This window comes from Schistocerca gregaria, chromosome 1 (assembly GCF_023897955.1).
Source record: "Schistocerca gregaria isolate iqSchGreg1 chromosome 1, iqSchGreg1.2, whole genome shotgun sequence".
In the NCBI taxonomy this organism is placed as follows: Eukaryota; Metazoa; Arthropoda; class Insecta; order Orthoptera; family Acrididae; genus Schistocerca; species Schistocerca gregaria.
Window position 1 is genome coordinate 554,448,912 of NC_064920.1, and position 16,153 is coordinate 554,465,064.

Below are 16,153 nucleotides of genomic sequence, written 5' to 3' on the forward strand. Positions count from 1 at the left end.
GTTTTTCTTATTTTTATATTGTGTAGCGCTGCCATCGGAAAACTAATTTAAAAAGTGCAAAAGGCAAGGTTTGCTTTATGATTTATAGCAGTTCTCTTTGGAATACATAGAAAGCGACTATTATGTTTTTAGGCAATCTGATATGAAGACATACTGCAGATGTTTTAGTTTTCCCTCCCATTTATAATATATGATGATAGGATGCAGTGTAGTTTGAGTGGTAGTCCAGTGGAATGATTGTATTTCATCTTGTAGTACGAAAGAGTAGTTTTCTGCAAAATCACAGTTGACTACTACATGGCCTTCAGTTAAATTGTCCTTGATTTTGCTGTAGTATTCTTTCTGCTGACTAGCTATAAATGAATGAGTTTTGACCTTCATTAGAGTGTCCAAATACTCGTCCATAAAGTCATGATTACTTTTTACTACAGTTTCCATCAAACACCTATCTACAGTTACCGACTTTTTGTAGGTAACTTCATCAATCATATCGTCAGTGAACTTTGCATTCAATAGATCTTTAAGTCTTAGAGACACCACGACATTCTTTACAAATATCCATAAAACATTGTTGCGATGGTGGATGGTGGATTGCACATCATCTTGACTAGGCAAGAATGATAAGTTTTCAAAGCAGTTTTGTCTCCATCCAAAACAAAATTTTGCATCTTAACACCATTCATCATCAGCTTAATGTTTTGGTGTAAGGTACACACACACACACACACACACACACACACACACACACACACACACACACTACGTGTGCCACTTCTTCCAGCCAGGATACAGTTCCCTGGTCTTAATTCGCAAAACTTGGAAAACCCAATTTTCTTTGCAGGGATATTTTCCTTAAATAATTGGTGTATTTCTTGCAAATTTGCCAACACTAGCCTCTTTTGAATCTGGATCTTTCCATCTTTATTTCTTATGGCCACACAATCTTTTCTCCCCAGCATCATTCTACTAATTTCGTCAGAATTGTAGAAGTCTTTTACACGGTCAACAATATTCTCATTTAGAGTTCTTCCAGGTTTAGGATTAGGATTTGACAAAATTCCTTTTTCTTTTACTAACAGTTTTACTGCATGAGCTAGTTTGTCACTCCTAATTATTCTTCTATTTTCTGATAGCTCCAACTCATAGGTTGTTGTTGTTGTTGTTGTTGTTGTCTTCAGTCCTGAGACTGGTTTGATACAGCTCTCCATGCTACTCTATCCTGTGCAAGCTGCTTCATCTCCCAGTACCTACTGCAACCTACATCCTTCTGAATCTGCTTAGTGTACTCATCTCTCGGTTTCCCTCTACGATTTTTACCCTCCACGCTGCCCTCCAATGCTAAATTTGTGATCCCTTGATGCCTCAAAACGTGTCCTACCAACCGATCCCTTCTTCTAGTCAAGTTCTGCCACAAACTTCTTCTCCCCAATCCTATTCAATACCGCCTCATTAGTTACGTGATCTATCCACCTTATCTTCAGTATTCTTCTGTAGCACCACATTTCGAAAGCTTCTATTCTCTTCTTGTCCAGACTAGTTATCGTCCATGTTTCACTTCCATACATGGCTACACTCCAAGATACATAAATCTATATTCGATGTTAACAAATTTCTCTTCTTCAGAAACGCTTTCCTTGCCATTGCCAGTCTACATTTTATATCCTCTCTACTTCGACGATCATCAGTTATTTTACTTCCTAAACAACAAAACTCCTTTACTACTTTAAGTGTCATTTCCTAATCTAATTCCCTCAGCATCACCTGATTTAATTTGACTACATTCCATTATCCTCGTTTTGCTTTTGTTGATGTTCATCTTATATCCTCCTTTCAAGACACTGTCCATTCCATTCAACTGCTCTTCCAAGTCCTTTGCCGTCTCTGACAGAATTACAATGTCATCGGCGAACCTCAAAGTTTTTACTTCGTCTCCATGAATTTTAATACCTACTCCAAATTTTTCTTTTGTTTCCTTTACTGATTGCTCGATATACAGATTGAATAACATCGGGGAGAGGCTACAACCCTGTCTCTCCTTTCCCAACCACTGCTTCCCTTTCATGCCCCTCGACTATTGTAACTGCCATCTGGTTTCTGTACAAATTGTAAATAGCCTTTCGCTCCCTGTATTTTACCCCTGCCACCTTTAGAAACTCATAGGTAAGATAGACAAAATCGTCATGTTTTCACTTCTTTTTGTTGTTTGAGCAAACTTTTGACTGTTGAATAATCTCTGATTCATCTTCGGAATGTTCAGTAATAACTTATTCAAGTCTTGATTCTGGTAGTAAGTTCTTTTCTAAGCTAGACTTTTATTTTATCAAGTTTTTTCTTTGTATAGGTAGGCACAGCAAACTTTTTCTTCTTTAATGGTGACTCACCAATGAGTTCAAGGGACTTGTTGAAATAGTCTACAGAAGATTGAGGATCAATAAAAGAATCTTTTACATTTCGCTACTGCAAGGTAAAACTACTTCTGTTTTGTGTTTGTCACTAACCTTTTTCCTACATACATCACATAGTTTGATGGCACTACTGATTCCTAAGTCTAGAGAGCACATACAGTCTGTTACATTTCTTAGTGATTATACACGGACTGTCTTATGTTGTTCTACTTTAAAAGAGTCACAACATTACCACATACATGGCACAGCGTACACTAAGACATCACTTGGACAACTTAACACTAAAACACAGTACAATATAGAGCACTCATAAGTTTTTTGCTATGATTATTTCATACACATTTTAATGTAGGGTCAAGGCCCCACTTATGGCCACATTAATGGCATGTTTTATCATGTTTAACTTGTAGGAAATGAAAATATAATACTTAATCTTACCTCTCAGTAAATTAAGTTTCTTCTGATGCTTTGTACAACATGTAGAATACAAAAAACAGATTGTGTGTTGCTTAAAGAAAAACACTACATAACTCAACTTCTGCAACACAGATCTTTTTGTTACATGGTGACTTCAAACAAGACCAAAAAAGGAATGTTTCTATAGACAACTGAATAGCACATTTCATATTGCTTATTATAATCTACAGTAGGACTGGCTGGTATTCCAAAAGAGCTTAAAATTGCACCCATTACATTAATGTGGCCATAAGTGGGGTAGTGGCCAAAACTAGAGCCTTGACCCTATATGAAAATCTCACATTTTTTATAATAAAAAGTGAATGTCATATCAAATTATAAGATTATTAAGTTATTATTTTTATACACGCTACTGGACATTAAAATTTCTACACCAAGAAGAAATGCAGATCATAAACGGGAATTCATCGGACAAATATATTATACTAGAACTGACATGTGATTACATTATCACGCAATTTGGGTGCATAGATCCTGAGAAATCAGTACCCAGAACCACCACCTCTAGCTGTAATAACGGCCTTGATATGCCTGGGCGTTGAGTCAAACTGAGCTTGGATGGCATGTACGAGTACAGCTGCGCATGCAGCTTCAACACGATACCACAGTTCATCAAGAGTAGTGACTGGCGTATTGTGACGAGCCAGTTGCTCGGCCACCATTCACCAGACGTTTTCAATTGGTGAGAGATCTGGAGAATGTGCTGGCCAGGGCAGCTGTCGAGCATTTTCTGTGTCCAGAAAGGCCCATACAGGACCTGCAACATGCAGTCGTGCATTATCCTGCTGAAATGTACGGTTTCGCAGGGATCGAATGAAGGGTAGAGCCACGAGTCTTAACACATCTGAAATGTAACGTTCACTGTTCAAAGTGCCGTCAATGCGAACAAGAGGTGACCGAGACGTGTAACCAATGGCACCTCATACCATTATGCCGGGTTATTCTCCAGTGTGGTGATGACGAATACACGCTTCCAATGTGCATTCACCGCAGTGTCGTCAAACATGTATGTGACCATCATGATGCTGTAAACAGAACCTGGGCTCAGAATGAGATTTTCACTCTGCAGCGGAGTGTGCGCTGATATGAAACTTCCTGGCAGATTAAAACTGTGTGCCCGACAAAGATGGTAGAGCACTTGCCCCCAAAAGGCAAAGGTCCCGAGTTCGAGTCTCGGTCGGGCACACAGTTTTAATCTGCCAGGAAGTTTCAGAACCTGGATTCATCCGAGAAGGTGATGTTTTGCCATTTGTGCACCTAGGTTCGTCGTTGAGTACCCATCGCAGGTGCTCCTGTCTGTGATGAAGCATCGATGGTAACCGCAGTCATGGTCTCCGAGCTGATAGTCCATGCTGCTCCAAATGTCGTCGAACTGTTTGTGCAGATGGTTGTCGTCTTGCAAACGTCCCCATCTGTTGACTCAGAGATCGAGACATGGCTGCATGATCCATTACTGTCATGCGAATAAGATGCCTGTCATCTCGACTGCTAGTGATACGAGGCCATTGGGATCCAGCACGGTGCCCTGTATTACCCTCCTGAACCCACGGATTCCATATTCTGCTAACGTCATTGGATCTCTACCACTGCGAGCAGCAATGTCATGATAGGATGAACCGCAATTGCTATAAGCTACAATCTGACCTCTATCGAAGTCGGAAACGTGATGGTACGCATTTCTCCTCCTTACACGAGGCATCACAACCAACCAGGCAACGCCGGTCAACTGCTGTTTGTGTATGAGAAATCGGTTAGAAACTTTCCTCATGTCAGCACGTTGCAGGTGTCGCCACCAGTGCCAACCTTGTGTGAATGCTCTGAAAAGCTAATCATTTGCATATCACAGCATCCTCTTCCTGTCGGTTAAATTTCGCGTCAGTAGCACGTCATGTTCGTCGTGTAGCAATTTTAATGGCCAACAGTGTATTTTATTCTTGCATTAAAATATCATTTAATAAATTAACAAACAATAAAAGGGTAATATTGCATAAAAAGGCTAATGTAATAATTTAAGCTTGTTCGAATTACATAGGCGTACCTTAGTATTCACAGCCTAGAAATAGTCTGCTTTTCACCTCACTAGTGTGTATTGCGGTAGTAAAATATTATTTTATACAAGAACCTATTCAGATCCCATCTTGAAACTCAATGGAATTTTTAGAGGAAAACAATGGTGCAAGTTTGAGCTCTCTAGGTTGTGTAGTTTCTGAGCTACAGCATTTTAAAGCAATCATCGATTGATCAAAAACAGAGGTTTTTTTTTATTTTTAAGCCCTTGAAACTCAAAAACCAAAGGACAGAAAAATTAAAAGTTTGAAATTTCAAACTTAAACTAGCGTTAGTGGGTATATTACCTGAAAAAAAATTCATCCAAATCTGAGATATTACGGTTCAGACCGTTAGTTGATTTGAGGTGGAATGATCCAGGAAGATCCTGCTCCGTGGGGTCCACAGAAGCATCGGAGGTATTACGACGATGATGTGTGCAGCAATTTGACCATGTAGTGCATAACAAAAACTTTGTTTACTCAAGGGAGGACTAGGCACACTTGTTGCAAAAACTGGTGTTCGTGCATTTCAGAGATGCTCAATACAATTTAAGCATGTGAAAGATAGTGGCTTATTAAGTTATGCACAATCAGCTCATGGTATTGCGATAGTGTTCTCGATTCCCGGCGGGGTCTGGGATTTTCCCTGCCTCGAGATGACTGGGTGTTGTGTCATTTTCATCGTCATCCATTCCTATTACAGTCGGAGGAAAGCAATGGCAAACCACCTCCGCTAGGACCTTGCCTAGTTGAGGGTGCGGGTCTCCCGCATCGTCCCCCTACGCTCCTTGAAGTATGGGACCTCATCATCACATCAAATTTTGCGTAACTTCAAATGCTAGAGAACTGGAAGACTTAAAATAATGAAATTTGAAACGAAGTGTCAGCTTTATGTAGGACCAAAAATTTGTAGATGAGAAACAAACTTACCCCATCATTCAGTAAGAAATTTGTTATCAACTCCAATCAGTTGGGATTTGAAGAGGAAATGCATATGAAAGGAACCCTGGGAATTGGAGGTACCAAGATAGTTGTCTCAAGGTCAATTAATATCAATGCCTTAACACATTTGCATACAATTATGCCATCTGTTAATGTGGGTGGTAAATTTGCCGGAAAGTTATTTATTGTACTGCGAATAGTTGGACGTGCTCTGTCCCTGAAATTCTTGCTTGTGTGTGTGATCTTGCAAGGACAGAAGGGAACGTTTAAGTTGCACCATGCAATAGTGAGAAAATGGGCTTGAAACAACTACTATGAGCACTGCTTTTGGCCAATGGCTGGTCAAAATAACTTGCTTTTGCTTGATTCTGTCTGCATATAGAAGTCCTCCTTCTTTAGAGCAAACTATCCCTCCTGAAAATGTGTGACATAGCAATTTATGCCACCTAGAACCACAGGACATGTGTAGCCTTTGGATGTTTGCTTTTTATTTTTGTTCCTATAAAACATATCACACAATCTGGAGCTATGCTTTAAAGGATAGCTGCTTTGACGATAAGCTCCATGACAGACTGTTGCTTGCCATCACATTTCATTAGTTCTTGCTACCCTGTTACACTAGTAAGACTCCACATGCATTCCATAAGAGTGGATATGTAGCTGAATGTCCTGCATGGTTTGTAACGCCCAAGGGGTTCGACTTCGATCTTGATTGGTGCAAACCTTGGGATCACTGTGGCGCACCATTCTGCAGTCGGTGTTCATGGTGCTAGTTAATGTTTTGTTTTGAACATTTCTTAAATGTCGACATTGTCCATTTTGCGAAGTGTAATACACACATCCCATAGACGGTTGATCTCTGCACCTCTCACATACATTTCCTGTCACCCTACTTTTGGGCATGGCTAGTCATTAGCAGCTAATGTTTTTCATGCCATGATTGTTAACGCAACACTTTCAAATGGTCCTTACTAAAGACTAAACTTGTGAGCCTGCACTCGGGGGTTCCTTGTAAGATTTTTTGCACTTTCTCTCATTAAATCTTGCACTAAAGAATTCGGATGATATCTCTCAGCAGATGTGATTTCATTTTCCCCCATCCTGAGTTATTCTAAAGCCATGTGTAGTTAACTACTTTTTGTGGTTTCTTCTGTGAATATTTTAACATCTTATAATTATACAGCCAGACTGCTCTGGAGTAAATTACTTCTCCAATAGACAATTTGGGCAAGGCTTGTGTCTGCTGGCTGGCAAAACAAACTGTCACATTATGTTTTTATTTTCATTTAAATTATTGAAAAAACCTTTTTGCCCATATTTTACACAACCTATAATCTGTTCCTATATTATTCATTAATTCCAAATTTTTAACTGACTTTAACTCTACAACAAAGTGTGCATACGTTAAGCAACTATCAGTATGGGGACTTCCAAAGCCAAGATTGAAACATTTGCAGAATACTTTTTTTACTTTGGAAGAGAGCAGCCCAACAAATCTTGTTAAACTCTAGAAGCATTGTACCTATCATGCATTTTTTAAAGATTTAACTGTGGTGAAAGATACGACCAGTTAACTTTATTCCTACTGTAATGAGAAGATTTGTATTTATACGTAAGTATATCCTTCTTAATGAACTGAATCTTCTCTTTGTCCCTTTCCTGCAGCTCGCAAGTTCATCTACCTCAATTCTCCTAAGGCAGTACACACTCCAGTTACTTCCAGAAGAATATGTATGAAATAAATGCTATCTGTTGAGTCAAATAATTTCATTGTATACAAGTTTTGTTTTGGCTACAAATTAAATCAAACTTACGTGTTACTTTTCTGAATGTTGAGGCACCTACAGGAATCTCTCAGCCTCTTCCTCTCAAATAGTATGAGACTGACACAGATGATTTCACTTATGTCAATTTCCGTGCCTGTATGTCTTTTAGGCAAGTAAGAAATTGCAGTGCTCAACTTCTGTCATATTCATATACAGACTGTCTCTAAAGCGAACAAGATTCCTGAAACATAAACATCCTGCTTTGCATGTTATTTGCTTTATTGGTTCTGTATGGTTACAACCTATATTCAGGACTTCATTTGAGTGCGCAATCATGCACATCTTACTCTTTTGATGACGATGACTCTTGATTTGTCTTCCAATTTTCACTTCCTGGACTGTTTCAGAATATCCTGAATCTTTAATACCAATGATGTTCCAACAAGAACATTCTAAAATAGATACTAATTTTACAGTGAAACAGTGGCTTAACATAAAAGAGAATTATGCGGGACAATGTGCATAGTCTAACAGTCACTTAAACAGTTGGTTTATCTCATAGTATGTCATCTGATTGCCCAATAAACACATGCGAGTGTAAAAGCTTTTAAATTTTACCTTCTGAGTGTCAATCATGTCCTATTAAACAATGATAAATTGAGTTGTGGAATCTTGAGAAAAGATGTCGACTTTTAAGAAAATTTGCTACATTCCAGAATGTAGCGTTTCAAAATGGCAAATATTTAGTTGTTTTCATAAATTCTGGTAGCCACTGTGTAAGGCTCATATTAAAGTACAAGAAACCGAAGAATGGCGTTTGCTGAGTTTTGTTAAAATGGTCTGCAATTGGACCATGCCTGTTAGAGAATGCTTGTGTTACAAACAACCTCTGAGCTGATGACAGGTATAGTCACTAGCACTTTTCATTGCAATCCAAGTGTTACTTACACAACACTTATCCCATAGTAGTAATAAAACATTTTGTAAAGTCTAGGTTAAAAATATTTGCACAGCCTATCTCTGCATAAAGTTTTAAACACCTTTGGGACTTAAGAACAGAGCCCCATTATCACCATGAGCTTCCAAACGGGACCTAAGTCACACTGCTCACACGCTGTGTCAGTGACAATTTGCCCTTCAGTCATAAGACAAGGGACATAAGTGTCAGTTTTACAATTACATCATTTTTCTAACAGCAATAGCTTCTATCCACATCATTATACGCGTTAAGTCTTGAATCCGCCATCTGCATTATTCTCCCTCCCCTCCCCACTCTTCCTTCTCCTTGCTAACATCCTCATTTTCACTGCATTATCTTACTATTAACAAGCATTACTTTGCTCTTCCTTTGATACGAGGTGCATTCAAGTTCCAAGGCCCCCGATTTTTTTTCTAATTAACTACTCACCCGAAATCGATGAAACTGGCATTACTTCTCGACATAATCGCCCTGCAGATGTGCACATTTTTCACAGCGCTGACGCCATGATTCCATGGCAGTGGTGAAGGCTTCTTTAGGAGTCTGTTTTGATCACTGGAAAATCGCTGAGGCAATAGCAGCACGGCTGGTGAATGTGCGGCCACAGAGACTATCTTTCATTGTTGGAAAAAGCCGAAAGTCACTAGGAGCCAGGTCAGGTGAGTAGGCAGCATGAGGAATCACTTCAAAGTTGTTATCACAAAGAAACTGTTGCGTAAAGTTAGCTTGATGTGCGGGTGCGTTGTCTAGGTGGAACAGCACATGCGCAGCCCTTCCCGGACATTTTTGTTGCAGTGCAGGAAGGAATTTGTTCTTCAAAACATTTTCACAGGATGCACCTGTTACCGTAGTGCCCTTTGGAACGCAATGGGTAAGGATTACGCCCTCACTGTTCCCGAACATGGACACCATCATTTTTTCATCACTGGTGGTTACCCGAAATTTTTTTGGTGGCGGTGAATCTTTGTGCTTCCATTGAGCTGACTGGCGCTTTGTTTCTGGATTGAAAAATGGCATCCAGGTCTCATCCATCGTCACAACCGACGAAAAGAAAGTCCCATTCATGCTGTCGTCGCGCGTCAACATTGCCTTGCAACATGCCACACAGGCAGCCATGTGGTCGTCCGTCAGCATTCGTGGCACCCACCTGTATGACACTTTTCGCATTTTCAGGTCGTCATGCAGGACTGTGTGCACAGAACCCACAGAAATGCCAACTCTGGAGGCGATCTGTTCAACAATCATTCGGCAATCCCCCAAAACAATTCTCTCCACTTTCTCGACCATGTCATCAGACCGGCTTGTGCGAGCCCAAGGTCGTTTTGGTTTCTTGTGACACGATGTTCTGCCTTCATTAAACTGTCGCACCCATGAACGCACTTTCGACACAGCCATAACTCCATCACCACTTGTCTCCTTCAACTGTCGATGAATTTCAATTGGTTTCACACCACGGAAATTCAGAAAACGAATGATTGCATGCTGTTCAAGTAAGGAAAACGTCGCCATTTTAAGTATTTAAAACAGTTCTCATTCTCGCCGCTGGCGGTAAAATTCCATCAAATTGCATTTCTGTGCTAATTAAAAATTATTCTACGTGTATGACAATAAAAAAAGCATAATGCTATAATACCAATCTTTTAGTAGAGTAGAATTTTGTACATCAAGTACTTCAAGCCACAGCACTTGTTGGAAATGAAAATAGCTTTGAGGAGATAAAGAATCTACTCGCCAAGCGGTGGCAGGAGAACACACAGATAAAAGGTACTACCGTTTGCGAGCTTTCAGAGCCAATGGTTCCTCCTCCTGGCAGGAGGGTTGAATGGTTATTTCCAAAAGTTGATTATTTTTGCTGCTAATTAATTTAATTTTCCTTGCAATATTTATGTAATTCCTTCTTTATGAGAGAAAGGCAGAGTCCATTGCCCAAGCATAATCACTCAATGTGGCTCTTCTTTCATATCTATTAACATTGGGGTTTGCGTCTGATTCGCAAAGAACACATTTCTGCAGCAAATTGATAAGGGCCCAAAATGCTCCACGATCTAGGTGCAAAGGACAAATTGCTTGATGGGCAGCCTAGAAGTTACCCATGTGCCACACAGAGCAAAGGTGAAACAGTCTGCTTTACATACATTTAAGGTGATGTTAGGAGATGTGTAGCTGCTCATAGTCCTACACAGATTCTTGCCAAAACAGTTGTGAAAGAATGATATTCACTTCCCACTCAGCCCTTAAATAACTTCATTAATAGCATCACATACAGTTGAATGTACCATATTGCAGCTAAAGTAAGAACACTGCAGCTGGTATTTCTAGGACTAAAGTAAACTAACAAATATCTGGTACTTGTTAGACATGTTTTAAGTCAGACAATATGCCTTAGGGCAGCATCACTGCAGCACTCCACTCACCTAGTGAGTGCAGCACTATATCGCCACATGAATACACTGGCATAAATACTGCCGCACCTTGATTGCTCTGTCATTTGTGTACTTCATCTGATGGCATTCATTACTATCTCTACTGTACTTCTGTCTACTCTTTGATGACTTCGCTTTGATGCTGGTTTTCCTCTTTGGTTTCAATTTGGATTGTGGCTTGTACTTGACCTGTTGACAGCATTAGGTTGAATGTTCATTGTACTTTGTTGTTGCATAGGTTGCTATTGACTTGCTCTTGCTGTGTCAGGTCCACCATTCGATCAGCCCAACTCCGGCATGGGTTTGAGTCCTCTCTGCAGGCGGTCTTCTCACTTTGCATCACCACCATTTCTCTTCTGTTTTGTGACATGCACCAGTATCCAGCCACTTTTGGACATAGCAACTGGTGATGTGGAAAAAGGAAGTTGTTTCATACCATGGATGCAAAACTGGTTAGTCTCTTAAGTAAAAGCAGCAGCTGACGCACCAGCAGCAGATACAAACGGACTTGTAACAAACAGCACTTCGGCTCTTGGCGGACAAACTTCGTGTGCAGGAGACCACTGCGCCCCAGGGACCGGCTCCCTCTGTACTCTACACGACATTCCGTCCTCTGTCATTTCCTGCTTTCAGTGACACTTCAGAGGACTGGAACACACAGTTGCATTGACTAAAACAACATTTCATGGCGTTTCAAGTCATGGGCATTCATTGCATTTCTGTACAGAGTATCGTCAGACCCCCCCCCCCCCCCTTTTTTTCCGAAAATTGGCACCTGTGTCCTACCCCGTCACCCTTTCCCAGCAGGAGGTAAGCGTTCTGCTGACTAATTATTGATCCCAGCAGTATAATGTGGTTGCCTATAAGCTTGGACTGTCATTCCTCGTGGTTCACTGACTTACAAGTACTCCGCCAAAAATGTATTTTTTACTTGTGTCAATGAAGGTTGTAAGGCTTCCTATGCTGACTCCTTGATTGTTGATAAAGTGGTTCAACTGATGCCTGACGCAGAGGTTCACGCGGTGGTGTTGAAACTGGATAACCCAGTTAAATTAGAGAATACCTCGGGCATTGCTCATTTGTTCGAAATTGCACAGGCGGCTAACAAACAATTCACAGCAAGCCTACAAGTCGTGACAGTTCACATGCGCCAACTCAGCATCGTAAATGTAGGATGACCGCCATACTGCAACAACATCATGATTTGTATTTGTCCGCAGTCTCAGTGGCTTCTGAAGCCTCCAGTGGGCCTTCATGACAGCTATAGGGGCCGCTCTAATCATGCTATTCCTCTCACTCCTGAGCACACTGCCCAGATTACTGGGGTTCCTGTACATGCTGAGGCAAGGAAAGGGACCTCATTTCAGTATGTCACAGGTGCATGACCTGACCCCATCCAGCGCCACAACCATCAGGACATGGTACACGCACTGCAAACAGTAGTCCCCCCCCCCCCGGGTGACCCCTTCCCTTAGGAATTGTTTCTCATGCTTCACAAGGACAACTGTTTTCTAGTGGATACTGTCAATCAGGTGACTTATGTGCAACTGGGTTCACCTGACTTGGCACCACCCTCATACAATTTGGTGACCTATGGAGATGGTTTGATTCCTCTTTGTGGGCAGTTGTCGCTTGCAGCAACATACGTATACTTTACTCAACTTTAGATGTTCTTTTTGTCAACCATCCTTCGGCTACCAACATTTTTGTCCTCAACACCTTCACAGCATTTGGATTTTCTATCTCAGATCAAGTCAAAATGGTTTCCACTGCGGTCCTTTTCCAGGAACTGGATGACCGCTGCACAGAGTTTTTGTCTCTCTCTCTCAACCGGATTTGGCATATGCTTCAGACTTTCAGGCACACATCACCCTTCGGCCAGATGCCAAGCCTCATTTTTACCCCACCAGACTGATTCCAGTGGCCTTCTGGGCTGCTGTGAAGCAGGAACTCTATCACCTACAGGCAGTTGGGGTTGTCAAATCTAGTGAATGGGCCATGCCCCTAGTTATCATCCGAAGCCAAATGGGTCTCTTCACTTGAGTGGGGATCTCAAGGCGACCATCAATGCCTAGTCACAGGTAGAAAGTTATCCTGTTTCCTGGCAAGGAGATCTCCCCAAACTGACTAGGGGAAATATTCCTGCCGTTTGGGTTGTAAAAGTACAAGCAACTCCCTTTTGGCATTTCCTCAGCCCTGCACTATTCCAGTGATTTCTGGAACAGTTGATACAGCAAATTCTGGCTTGCATCAATTACTTGGATGAACTTAGGGTCACAGGATCCTCCTGCCAGGAGCATTCCAAAAACCACCTCACCCTGTTCATGACACTGCGTGACGGGCCTGCATTGTCATTGGGAGAAATGCAGATTTTTGCAGCCACGAATGGAGTACTGTAAAGGGGTAATCTGCCCTACCAATTGGAACGTTGCCGTCACTTCTTTACTTTGCCCAACCCAACTTACCTGAATTATAAGCGTTTTTTGGGCAAGCTCAACTATAAGCTAAATTCTTACCCTAGGCATCCCACATTGCATGACCTCTCAATCAGTTGGTTAAAAAGGGTCCTTTATACTCGGACCCCTGCTTGCGACCAGGCTTTTGTCAAATTGAAAACCGTGCTGACATCCACACCCAGCCTCACACTCTTTCCTGACCGCCCTTTGTTCTGATACCAAAGGTGGAAGCATTGGCTGCCACAACCAGTCTTGGTAAATAGGAATAGCGATGGTTCTCAACACACTGTAGCATGTGCTTCCCAGACCCTGACCCTGGCACAGCTAAACTATTCCCAGATCGAAAAGGAGGCCTTGGAAATAATATGCGCAGTCACAAGATTTCATGTCTACCTTTTTGGGTTACAGTTCTCCCTAATTACACATCACAAGCCTTGAGTGGCATTATTCGAGTCGCATTCCAATCTCCCAGAATGAACAGGGCAACGCTTCCAATGCTGTGTGTTGTTCCTCAGTGCCTACAATTACACTGTCTGGTAAAAGCTGACAGCCCAGCAATCTAACGCTGGTGCATTGTTCCGACTACCGACTGGTCTGGACCCTGATTTTGATCAACAGGAGGTTCTCTGCTTCCACATTGATGCTGAATGTCAACATACATTGGACGATTTTCCTATTACGCTCACATGTGTCACGGGTGCAATGAGCCGTGACTTCACCCTGTGACAGGGTTGGCCGACTACAGAGCTCTGCCCTTGGAAACAGCTTTCTTACTACCTCTCTGTTGTGGATGGTGTCATCCTTTTGGATTCTGAGATGGATGCACATCGAGTTGTTATTCCGGTGGAACTGCATTGTTGGGTATTGAGCTTGCTTGACTGGGGTCATTGGGGCATGTCCTATATGAAGACGCTGGCACAGCACCATGTGTACTCCCCGGGATCTTGACATTGAAAAGATCAGCCATAGTTACGCAGCATGCACCCAGCACCAGGTGGCACCTCTTCAACCCTTTGCCCCATTGCCTATTCCTCACCTCCCTTGAGACTGCAACATTCTTGAGTTTTATGTGGATGCTTATTTTAAGTACCCCTATGTCACAGGAATAGCATCTATAACAACTGAGGCCACTCTTACTGCCTTAACCCAAGTTATGGCCATCTAAGGACTGCCTCACACATTGGTCTCTCACAAAGGCTCACACTACTGCCTTCGCAGACTTCAGTGTCATCAATGGCAACATCTGTAGCCCTCTGTTCCACCTGTCCTCCATGTTGAAGCTGAATGTCTAGTCTGAATTTTTAAGCAGCAGACGAAGAAGCCTACTGAATCCTCCACCACTGCAGCAGCCCTTACTCTGTTTTTGAGCACTTATCACACCACACCGACTAACAATCGTAGCCTCCCAGAGCTCCTCCATGGTTGCGAACCTCGGACCTTGCTTCACCTACTGACAAGTCACTGTCAGAACCTCCTCAAGTTGCACTCCTAGCATGGTGGTGTGGGCACACTCCTACAGGAGTTCTGAGGCTTGGACACAAGCAATGGTACTGTCCACACGTGGGCAACAAGTTGTCAGTCCAAACACAAAAGGGGCTCCAGTGTCATCACCACAACCAGCTTCGGCCTAGGATACAAGCATAGCTTCCGCAACCCACTCTTCCACCGCCTTCTGGTGCCAATGTGATACAAGTCAGAACCACAGCCATGTACTGGGGACATCCAATTGGCACCCTGCCCTGCCCTCCCCTCTGGCTCACTGTCACTCAGTGGTTCTCCTCTGGCATGCTCATCTCTGGTGATATTCTGATGGAAACTGCCAACCACACTTCCTCCCCATAGCCTAAAGTCACTGAGGCTGAACCTGCGTTTCACCTTCCGTGGCACTGTCTGGGGTGTTTCCACCAATCAGGCTGCGCGGAAGTTGAATGACTGCCAGAGCAAATTGATCTTGATGGTTGATAGAGAGCAATTTCACCACAGCACTGCACTCTGCTAATAAGTACACCACTGTCTCACCACATGAATCCGTAGGCCAATAGTGTTCCTCACAGCCGGCATAAATATCACTGCACCTCAACCACTCAGTCGGTTATGTACTTCACCTGATAGTGTTCATTACTATCTCCACTATACTAATGTCTATTTATTAATGACTTCATTTATGTATTGGTTTTCCTCTTTGGTCTCAATTCGGATTGTGGTTTGTACTTGACCTGTTGACAATGTTGTGTTGAAGGTTCATTGCTCTTTGTTGTTGCAGGTCTGCTATTTGGTCAGCCTGATTGACTCCAGTGTGGGTTTTAGTCCCATCTGCAGACAGTTCTTCCACCGTGCGTCATCACCATTTCTCTCTCCTGTCTTTCGATGTGCACTTGTATCCAGCCACTCATGGCTATAGCAGTTATGTATATGAAAGAATACAGTTACTGTTACAAATGTTATTTATTTAACACAAGAATGTGTAGGTCTGAACATAACTGTTTCAAGGACACCAACAATGTAAGTTACACACAGTGCTGATTGGCTGAGCTTACACTGCATCAGTGAAGTTAAGTATGGTATCTGCTGGTTACTGAGCCTTGTGATAAAGGTGCCTTGCTGACCCTCATACCACAGGGGACTGTTAATGCACTTTGATGAGCCAAAACATTCTG

General features: G+C 42.1%; 1 protein-coding gene across 1 annotated transcript in view; it reads left to right on the forward strand.

Annotated features, from left to right (window-relative positions):
* LOC126356210 (tRNA (guanine(10)-N2)-methyltransferase homolog) overlaps positions 1-16,153 on the forward strand; it is a 192,223-nt gene extending 176,070 nt beyond the window's left edge. The window contains exon 10 of the mRNA XM_050007033.1: positions 15,760-16,153. Within this exon, the coding sequence (XP_049862990.1) occupies positions 15,760-15,897 (138 nt within the window). The 3' untranslated portion in view covers positions 15,898-16,153. The remainder of the gene's footprint in view (positions 1-15,759) is intronic.